The sequence below is a fragment of the Eumetopias jubatus genome, unplaced genomic scaffold (assembly GCF_037043125.1).
Source record: "Eumetopias jubatus isolate StellerSeaLion01/CBP00866 unplaced genomic scaffold, mEumJub1_p1.0 scaffold_4, whole genome shotgun sequence".
In the NCBI taxonomy this organism is placed as follows: domain Eukaryota; kingdom Metazoa; phylum Chordata; class Mammalia; order Carnivora; family Otariidae; genus Eumetopias; species Eumetopias jubatus.
In genome coordinates, this window is record NW_028274810.1 from 1900072 (window position 1) to 1910883 (window position 10812).

Below are 10812 nucleotides of genomic sequence, written 5' to 3' on the forward strand. Positions count from 1 at the left end.
GTCCAGCCTTGCCTAATCGTCTGCAGAGGCAGCTTGCTGCTGAAGGCCTGGTGACGAAAAGGAAAGAGATTTGTATCAGAGGTGGCTGCACCGGCAGCACCAAGGTCCATCCAGAAAGCGCTCACTCGCTTTGCTACTTTCTCAGTCCTACCAGCCCCAACCTCAGAACCCAGCCATGATAAGAAGATGCTTCCAGGTGGCAGTAAGACTTGGCCGGCACAGAGTCCTTCCTGGTGTCCCCCAGGTCCTGCCCAGACTCAACCCCACCTCAGCATTCGGATCCTCCACGGACACCCTGGTCAGTAAGTTCCCAGCTCAGCCGGGTAGGCAGCACTTCTCTTGGGGGCCTAGGGCATAGGAGCACCCCAAATTTCCTCTTCCCAGATGATAGCTGGGGCAAGTGGGCAGTGTGTTGGGGAGCTATTTGATTTGGTAAAGGGAAGGTGCTTTTAGGATATCAAGTAACCCAGATCAAGGGGCTCCTGGCTGGCTTAGCTGGTAGAGCATGTGACTCTTGATTTCAGGGTCGTGAGTTCAAGCCCCATGTAGGGCCTAAAGATAGGAAGGGATGAAGGAAGGAAGGAAGGGAGGAAGGGAGGAAGAAAGAAAGAAAGGGAGGGAGAGAGAAAGAAAGGAAGAAAGAAAGAAAAGCAGGCAGAAAGAGAAGGAAGACTGGGAAGGGAAGGAAAGAAAGGAAGGCAGGAAGGCAGGAAGGAAAAACAAGTAGGCAGAAAGAGAAGGAAGGAAAGGAAAGGAAGAGGAAGGGAAGGGAAGGGAAAGGAGACTAAGGAGCATAGATCCAAAACTAAGACCACCAGGACACTTTTGTCCTGGTCTGAAACTCGTGTGACCACCAATGAGTCACTTTCTTCCTGTGGAACTCAGACCATTGCAACTGAGTTGGGGCATTTCCAGATGGATGGTTCTGTGTGAGGTTTGGTGAGCAGCCAGCCTACTGCCCACAGTTGTTACTGGTCCATGAGTGCTTGATGGGGCTCAGAGGGCTCACTTTTCCCACAGATAGTTTCACACTTCGGTGGGCACCCGAAACATGTTTCAAAGGAGCCACCTTTCCAGGGCAGGCCCACAGCTGTAGACAGAATGGGGATAGCCCTTGAGGTAAGGAGGTGGTAGCAATGGTCCTCCACCACTGGTCGCACCCCCTAGGGTAGACAGTGTCTGAGGACAGGCTCTAGTCTGACCATCAGTTCTTATACTCACAAGCTTGGCAACCTTAGCCATATTTCCTCAGTTTCCCCATCTGTACAGTGGGGCTTAGACTAGCAGTTCTTAGCTTCAAAGAACAGCTCACAGGTTTTTAAACAGGACAGTGGTAAGGCACACCACAGAGCAGTATGCCCCTACTTGTCAGCCCTGGTTCCTTTTTTTTCCTTCCTTTGCACCTTAGCATCCCCTTGCCAGTCACCCGCAGGTGGCTCCCAGCCCTCTGCAAGGAAAATGGGCCACTTCCTGTAAGTCAACACTGGTGGAAGGGCTTGAGGAGTCAAGAACCCAGGAGCAAACCACCTAGAGGTCCCACAGCCCAAACAGCAGCCCCCCATCCCCCAGGAAGCTGTTTAATCTCCCTGATTTTTCCCTCCCAGGTCTCAAGATTCTGTCTGAAGAAGACAGATTTGAAGGATTATGCCCTTCCCAATGCCAGCTGGTGTCCAGACATGCTGACCCTGTACCAGGAATTTCTGGAGAAGACCAAGACTGATGGCTGGATCAAACTGCCCTCCTTCAAGTCCAACAGAGACCACATCCAGGGGCTGACCCTCCCATTTGGGTTAGCAGTGGCCTCAGGTAGGGCCTGGCCTGGGAGGGCCTCTGGGCACACCTGCTCCCCAGCCCACCAGGTGGGTTCAGCCAGTTCCTCTCACTGTGCTGACTCTCCTGACCCTCAGGAAGATCCACAAGCTCCCTTCCAGTTCTCAGCTGGAAGTTCTCTCTGTGTCTGACCCACCTCTGATGCTGGAGAAGAGAAGAGTATTCTCTGTGATCTCTGCTTCCCTCCTCGCATCCAAGAGAACACAACCCAGTGTCGGCCTTTGCTCCCTGCCAAGAGCCAACCGCTGAGCACAGCCCCTCAGCCCCCTGCCCTTCTGTCTTCTCGCTGGGTGTTCTTCCTGTACTGTCAAGCCTTATCCCAAGTCCTCCTCTTTACCCAGTAAAGGCCCTGGGGCCTGCCTCCCCCACTGTGGGCCTCGGCACACCGTCCCTGCTCTACTGGGTCCACAGCCAGTCTCCCCAAACACCCACCAGATCAGATGGATAGAACTTTCCACCTTCAGCTTTCTTCATGTGTGTAGATGCATGTGTGTGCATGTGTACATGCATATCCCTGTTTTCTTGTCTCTCTCATTCATATATGTGGTTTTCCTGCCCACTGATGAATGGGTGGTGCAGTAGGCAGATGACCTTTGCGTTTATGCCACAAAGCAGGGTCACCAAAATAATTTTTTTCAAAATATTTGATATCCATCAAAAAAGGATGTAGTTGTTGTAATAGTTGTCTTGGGGGAAAAAATATCAGGACTTTGGTGGACTTTTCTGTACTTATTTTACTGTGTTTTTTTTTTAAGATTTTGTTTTTAAGTAATCTCTACACCCAACATGGGGCTCAAACTCACAATCCCAAGATCAAGAGTCACATGCTCTACCAACTGAGTCAGCCAAGCATCCCGATTTTACTGTTTAGTACTGTTGTTATTTTGAATTATATGTGAATTACATGTTATAGTTTTAATTTCCCATGTTTAAGGTCTGTTAAAGTCTTGATCTGGCCATGAGCTTATATCTACCCCTCAGCCAGGGAACTTTCTTGAGTATTTCTCCCTCCAGACCGAGGGGTCCCTGAGGAGAGGGCTGTGTCTCCAGTCTCAGATTGAATGCTCCCTGAGGGCAGAGGCTGGGTGTCCTCTGGTTCTCTCCTGGACCCTGTGCCAGGGTCCTACCAGGCCTAAGGCAGGGCTCCACCCATGGTGCTGAATGACTGGCCCTGCATCCTAACTGGGCCCCACACACTCATGCACCCCCTTCTCCAGCTACAACACTGCCCATCTCTCCCTAGACATAAGTGATTGGCGCATCTTCACCAGGTGCATCCAAGTGGAAGGACAAGGCTACGAGTATGTCATTTTTTTCCACCCATCCAAGAAGAAGTCCATCTGTCTTTTCCAACCTGGCCCCTACCTGGAGGGGGCCCCAGGGTAAGCCACAGGCAGGGTCTGGGTGGATGTCCTTGGCCGCTTTCTGGGCTTGGCTCAGCTGATGGATGAGCCACACACCAGGCCCCGGAGTCTGTACCTCTCCCTAAGGAGCTGGGTGGGGGTGGTGAGCACTGGACTTCTGTCTCAACACGAGGGCACTGGAAGGGCACTCCGGGTCATCTGGTCCAGTCCCCATTGTGCAGATAAGGAGAGCCTCCTTAGGGAGGTCTGATATTTTTCCAATAAGGTGGTCTTAGAGGCCACTTTGAGAAAGGTGTTGTGAACTTGGAAGAGGACAAGATCTGGAGCCAGGCTTTCAGTCTGGCTCTGCCTTACTGGCCTTGGAAACCTAAGCAAGCAATTTAACCTCTGGTCTTCAGCCTTCTTACCTGAAACCTGAGGCAATAATATCCAGCTGCCAGAATGACTGAAAGATACGATATTATGGGACTATGTATATGTACTCACAAATCATATGGTACAATATAGCTCTCAGACACCATCTCTCCAGACTTCATGTTTTGTCCAGGAGCAAGCTGAGGCACACGGAGGTAAGGTAGCACAGTAGTACACACAACCAAGGCAGATCAGGTCTCTAATCCAGGACCTGGGACTCCAATCCATTGATCTCTCCATTATACTCTGCTGCCTTCAAACTTGGGATAGGCCCAGGAAGGAACTCACACTAGGTAAATTCCACAAGGGAGAGCAAGCTGGCCTTGAGCCTCTTGCCCAAGGCCACTGGGCCACCAAGTCCATGGTCATCTGCCTTCTCCTGCATCCCCGTTCCTTCTTTAGACAGTCACTGAAGGCTATTGGTGGTGCCAGAGTTCCTACAAAGGAGACAGAAGGGTGGGGGGGCAGCTTTAGGGTCCAAAGGCCTGGGAGGGACTCAGTGGCAGTTAAATTCAGAGATCTTAATAGATGTCAGCACCTTCACAGGCCATGGATTCAGACCGCAGCCCTTGGTCACCTTGGCCATCCCAAAGGCATCTTCCGTGAGGACAATGATTTTCCCACTGATGCATCAGCTGCTGGGGGACTAGGTCAGAGCCCTACACAGGTCAGGAATGCCCTTCATTCTGAAGAGGAAAACGCCGGAAGGCGGGGATGGGGGGTGAAGTGTAGCCGATTTTTATTTAGGGGCTTATGGAAGTGGGGCAGGAGAGGCAGAGGAGGACCATTCAACACTGAAGCAGGTGGGTTGAGGGGTTCAGAGAAGAGATTCATACTGAATAGAAAGAAATACCCAGTTCAGGGGCGCCTGGGTGGCTCAGTTGGTTAAGCGACTGCCTTCGGCTCAGGTCATGATCCTGGAGTCCCGGGATCAAGTCCCGCATCAGGCTCTGCTCAGGAGGGAGTCTGCTTCTCCCTCTGGCCCTCCCTCCTCTCATGTGCTCTCTCTCTCTCTCATTCTCTCTCTCTCTCAAATAAATAAATAAAATCTTTAAAAAAAAAAAAGAAAAGAAAAGAAAAAGGAATACCCAGTTCAGTCTATCTACTATGTAGGGAAAAATACCAGTTCTCAACTACTATGTCTTTCTCTCCTGTGTGTCTCCTTTGCTACTCACACAGGACCTTTACTTCTGATAGTTCTGATCACCAAATGGGGAGAGGCTTTTCTCCACATGAGGCAATTCTGTGACACCAACTGGGTGTCCTACAATTTAACTCCATTCTGACACCATCTACCTGGAGACAGCATCAGATCCCACAGGGTAAGGGCTCAGTCCATGAGACTGACCCCACTTCAGATGCCAAGAGCAAGTAGCAGGCTACCAGGTTCCCACAACTTCTGTCTGACTTGGCTATGTTAGGAAGCAAGAATTTCCTGTCCCCTTCAAGGGTCCTTCCAGCTGGACTAAGAATCAAATTGACATGGGACAGATTAACAGGAGAAAGTCAAATTTAATAGTGTACATACAGGCAATCCACACAGACATGGAAATTCTAAAGACAGGCAAAATGAAAACTATATGTCATCCTGAACTAAGGAGCAGGGGACAGAGGTCTGGGACTTTGAAGGGAAGGAATGCACTTCACGGGGCCATAAGAAGAAGAGCAGATGCTTGGTAATTAGCTGCTTGCCCTGCCATACAGATGGGTCACTCAGGTAAAATTTTTCTCTGGTAATAACCTTTATTCTGGGAAAGACCCCCAATTTAAATTCTTCTATGTAGTGAAGGGAGGGGCAAAAGTTTCTCTTGAGCCCACAGGGTCTTGATTGCCTTCAGCTCAAAATAATATTCACGCCAGATTGGCCCATCTTGGGACAGCTTGCCTTGGCCCCTACAGTTGCAAATCAGAGGTTCTCACAAACCCCTCCTGATGTTCAATTACTTTGCTAGAGAGGTTTCCAGAACTCAGGGAAACACTTATATTTACCAGTTCATTAAAGGATACAGAAGAACAGCCAGATGAAGACATGCATACAGCGAGGTCTGGGAGTATCCCAAGCACACGCAGGCCTTTCTGTCCCTGTGGGGTCAGAGTGCATCACCCTCCCACTGGGCCTGTGTTTGCCAGCCTGGAAGCTCTCTGAACCTTTGGGATTTTATGGACGCTTCCTCACGCAGGCATGATCCATCACATACTCCATTTCCAGCCCTTCTTCTTTCTCTAGAAGCTTCTAATCATGGCTTCCTCTTTCTGGGGACCAGCCCCCATCCAGGAGCCATTCAGGAGCCTACCCAGAGTCACCTCAATAGAACAAGACACTCCCATCACCCAGGAAATTACGAGGATTCCAACAGCGCTGTGTTGAATCCAGGCCAGAGACCAATACATATGTTCTATCTTGTCACAAGTATCCACCCAGCTCTAGGCGATGAGGAGAAATAGGTTGCTGGCTGGCCAAGAGCTATCCTGCAGAATCCACACACTTGCCAATGGGTCCCCTGTCTGGCCAATGAGGATAACAAGGGAAGAGCAGGTTTGGGGTTCTTTGGCACCAACTTCTTCTTCCCTCTTTCAAGCAATGTGGAAGGAGGGGGTTTTATAAACATTACCTCATGTAATCTGATGAAATAGGAATTATTTTTATTCAGAATTCATAGTGGAAAAACTTAGGCTCAGAAAAGCTTAGCAACTTAGCAACTTGCTCAAGATCAGACAGGATCATGGAGTCGAACCAGGTTGGAGCAGTTCCATGGCTCCCGGCTCTTTCCCCTCCTGGTGGTGGGAACAAGAGGGTAATCCATGCTAGCACAGTGGGGCAGCTGGCCTGGTCCCTGGAGAATCATGTTTTTGAAAATCAGAACCTTGAATCTGTTTTGTGTTATCTGCATTCTAGATTTGGGCGTCCTTCTATTTTCCCCAACTTCACCAACAGTGAAGTAGCTTTGGCATGACGGTCAGTTTACACAAGTGACCTTGAGAATTCCACTGACTCTAAGTAAAGCAGGTGTTTGCAGCATCCTGCTGAAGGGGGCCCTGGGCTTTCTGCAGGCAGCACTGCTCAGGAGGCCGTCCTGTTGGCACTGGAGAGGGCAAAAGTTACGGTTCACATTTACCTATCTTGAAAATGTGGGCTCGGCCCCGGCTATAGCGATGGGTAAGGTGGGAGCTGGCCCAAGGCCATGCCTCAGAGCCCAAGCCGAAAAGCACAGGGGCTTTTCCATCCCTTGTATGAGCACACCTTTCCAAATGATGGCAGTTGCTGCCAGCAATTAGGTGATGAATCAGAAAAAAAAAATGTTTTTCCATTAATTTTTTTAAAAGATTTTATTTATTCATTCCAGACACAGAGATACAGAGAGAGAGAGCACGAGCAGAGGGAGAGGGAGAGGGAGAGGGAGAAGCAGGCTCCCCACTGAGCCAGGAGCCCAACGTGGGGCTCGATCCGAGGACCCTGGGATCATGACCCTAGCCAAAGGCAGACGCTTAACCATCTGAGCCACCCAGGCACCCCTTTCCATTAACTTTATCAGAAAAGAAAAAAAAAAAATCTCACATTTTTCCTGGCAAAATAAAATAATTATGTCAGGGGTTGCTCATGCTGCTGAAGCAACATGGGAGAAAAGCTGAAGTGATTTGGACCAGTTTGATCAGCTGGGATCCTGCTCTGCTTCCTTTCTTCTCCCGTAGAAAGATAGAGGCAGGGTGGCTCCGCATCAGGATCAGGGTGGGTGTCAGGGAAGCTTGCAGCCCTGGCCTTGTTCCTGCCCCACCCCATCCCCAGGTTTGCTCATGGAGGGTCCCTGGCTGCCATGATGGACGAGACCTTCTCTAAAACTGCTTACCTGGCTGGAGAGGGGCTATTCACAGTAAGCCTCAACATCAGGTTCAAAAAGTAAGTATGGATCCTTGGGGTGTTGGCCAAAGTCATGGCCTTTTTATCACTGAGGAGTGGCCATGCTCAGGGGTTGGGTGCGGAAGCCCTGTCTGCCGCCCTCCTTCCCCAGCTGCTGCTCAGCTGTTCCTCTACTCCAGGCCAGAGCACAGCCTCTGACATCAGACTCTGGAAGTCTGCAAGTGGGCCACGAGCCCTGAGCCACTTATTCCTTCAGGCAGAGTGGGATGAAGAGAAGGCTGGAGAAACAGAGGGGTGAAGGGATGGCGGCCAGGGATTCATATGAGGGATGAACTAAGCCACCTCCTCTTCCAGCTTGATTCCTGTGGGCTCTCTGGCTGTACTGAAAGTTGACGTGGAAAAGATCGAGGACCAGAAGGTTTACATGTCGTGCATCGCCCAGAGCAGGGACCAGCAGACAGTCTATGCTAAGTGCTCAGGTAAAGAGGTTCTCAGCCTCAGCACCAGACTCTGTCCTGCCACCATCACCCTCAGGACCAATGGAAGGAAGAATGCTGAGGATGCGCTCCCAAGCTGGGATCCAGCTTTTTAGAGTGGGACCGGGCACCTGCTGTAGACTCCAATGAAAGAGCACCTGGCTAGGATTCTTTTCTATGTAGGAGTGGCCTGACCTGTTCCACAAGGACAGGATTGGGCACCAGGTGACAGGATGCAAATGTTCAGAGCACCCCAACCAGCTCCTGACACTCAGCTTGTCCTCTTCTCTGCAGGTGTTTTCCTGCAGCTGCAGCTGGAAGAGGAGTCATCCCAGTAACAGTTACTGTGCCTTCCTGCTGACTGCCCAGCTCGCTTGGGACCCACTGCACAGCAAGGAGGGGTCCCCAGGAAGTGACTGGTGACGGGAAGGAGAGGCCACTTTCCTCTGAATAAATAGATTCGTGGCCTCATTCTCAGCTAAGACCCTTCTGTAGCAGGAAATCAGAATCCTGACAGCACCTCCCACACACCCACTTCCCCAGTCAGCACCAAGAGACCTCCTGAGCACCTGCAGGTGCCGGGCCCTGGGTGAGGCACCAAGCACACAGTGAGGAAAGACTTTAAAGAGTATAGCCTGGGAGGGGGGGTGACATAAAGTTTTGTTTCTTAGAAAGATGACTCTGGTGGCAGTAAAGGGAGGGTCAGCAAGCCTGAAGGTGGGAACCCTGGTTAGGAGACCCCTGCACAGCCCCCAGCTAGAGATAGTAAGGGCCTGCCATTGATCAGAGCTTTGGAGATGAAAGATGGAACATGTTATAAACAAAAGAGCTTGGGACTTTGCCACTAATTATAAGTAGTGGATTTGTGAAGAGTCTTCCAGGATGCCTCCAGGCTTTTGACCTAGGATTTGTGGGTGGCATTACCAGGAATGCGGAGGAGCAGGTTTGAGGTGGGGGTGGATAATGAGTTTCGTTTCCCACGCACTGAGCTTGAAGTGCCCATGGCACTTCAGCCACATGGTGAGCACCAGCAGAGCCTGGATATTGTGGTCTGGAGCTTGAGACGGATGAACAACTGCCTCAGTCTGTAAATCATCGATGTAAAAACGGACATGGAACTCCTGGGAGGGAAGTATAGAGTGAAAGGCGGGGAAGGGAGAAAAATGAAGGCTAGGGAAGGGGTCATAGATAGAACTTGCAGTTGGGCAATGGACAAAAGCCACCAGAGACCAAGGATAGGACAGGAGTGACTATTCTGAAGAGGGAGAGGTCAACAGTGTCAAATGTGAAAGGTAAGGCAAGACAGATGGGGACTAAAAACAGGCCTTTGCCTTTGGCAACGAGGAAGGTGAGGGTCTTCTTTGCCGGGTGGGAGCAAAATCCAGATTATGGTGAATGAAAAAATGGACGGGACTGACAAAGTGAATCTAGATGATTCTTTCTAGGAATGTTGTTGTTATTGATGATGTTATTTAAGGAAAGAGGGTTGACTATATTTATAAATTGCTTTGGAAGGAGCCAGTGGAGAGAGGCTGAAACTCTAGCAGGGAGAGAGAGGTGTCATCCAGCAGAACAGCTATCTGGTCTCAGAGATGGATCAAGAGCACTGGTGGAGACAGCATCAGTGACTCTGATACCAAAAAAGGAAGGAGTAGAAGGGGGAGTGCATAGCAGGATGGGAGGTTGAGGGGATTCATGCCAGAGGACTTCAGCACCCTCAGTGAAACAGGAGGCAAGGCCCTCAGTGGGGAGAGAGGTCTGGAAGAAGGGCAATGATTGCCATAGGCCACTGGGGGATCAGAACAAACCAACCCGGTACATGTGGGCCGAGGCATGCAGAAGGCCCAACTGCTGGTGGAAAATGGGGGTCTGGAGTATACTGACCTGGGGTGAGGGGAAGGCATGAGCCAGCTAGCAGGACTACAGGATGATGGCACTAAATCAGGCAAGGAAACTGTGGTAAAGGAGAAAAAAGAACATGGCTAGCGCACATTTTTGAGGAGGAGTGGTCTGACATGAAGGAGAAGAATAGAGACTGGAGGAGGCAGTCGTCATCTGGGAGAAGCCAGAGCCTCCTCTGAGCAGAGGAGAGAAGTGGGAAACTGAGCAGCTCGGGACAGGCAGGATGCCATCAAAACTAAGTGGGTGCAGAGGATGCGCAGGAAGAGGTCAAGGACTTGAGAAGTTTTACCAAAGAATGAGAACTCCAAGGGGGCATATCACAAAGGATTTTATTATTAGATGTGGTAAAGCCAAATACTGAGACAGGTAAACCTTTACATCTCCAAGGTGTAAGCCATATTTTAAACAGAACAGACATAAAGTCCAGTTGTTGGTGTCTAGGAGTCACTCAGGAATCTGGCTGACAAAAGCTCTGCCATCTTTAACACATGACTTCCAAAATCATCCTGGATGTTGATATCCAGTTGCCAGATGAGAAAAGAGACAATCACAAGAGAGGTGTATGGGGACCAAGCCTCAAAGTATTTCCGTTGACCAAATCTCAGTCATGAGACCCCACTAAGCAACAAAGGGAGGTTGGTTGGAAAATATGGTCTAACTACATGTTGGGGAAGAAAGGGAAAAGGGTTTGGTGAGTAGCTGGCAACCACTGTCTCCATTTGAGAGGAGGATGGGCAGACGAAGGAAGAGTCCATATCCAAACCCTTATCCTGGGAAGTGAAGAATTCAAGTTCAGGACGAGGCTGAGGTTCCAGGAGCTGGGGCCCCCATCCTAGCACAGGGTGAAAATCTACAGAGGTGGGAAGCTCTCAGGCAAGACCCCACAGCCGGGCTGGGAATGTCAGGCTTGACTGGGTAAGGCCAGGAGGACCGGCAGGGATATTGGTAAGGGAAATAAGGTTATCAGCTG

General features: G+C 50.3%; 1 protein-coding gene across 1 annotated transcript; it reads left to right on the forward strand.

Annotated features, from left to right (window-relative positions):
- Window positions 1-175: 175 nt before the first annotated feature.
- THEM5 (thioesterase superfamily member 5) lies at window positions 176-8278 on the forward strand. The gene is made up of 6 exons (XM_028088189.1): window positions 176-298; window positions 1605-1806; window positions 3074-3212; window positions 7393-7503; window positions 7819-7943; window positions 8235-8278. The coding sequence occupies exons 1-6, from the start codon at window positions 176-178 to the stop codon at window positions 8276-8278; spliced, it is 744 nt and encodes a 247-aa protein (XP_027943990.1).
- Window positions 8279-10812: the final 2534 nt, after the last annotated feature.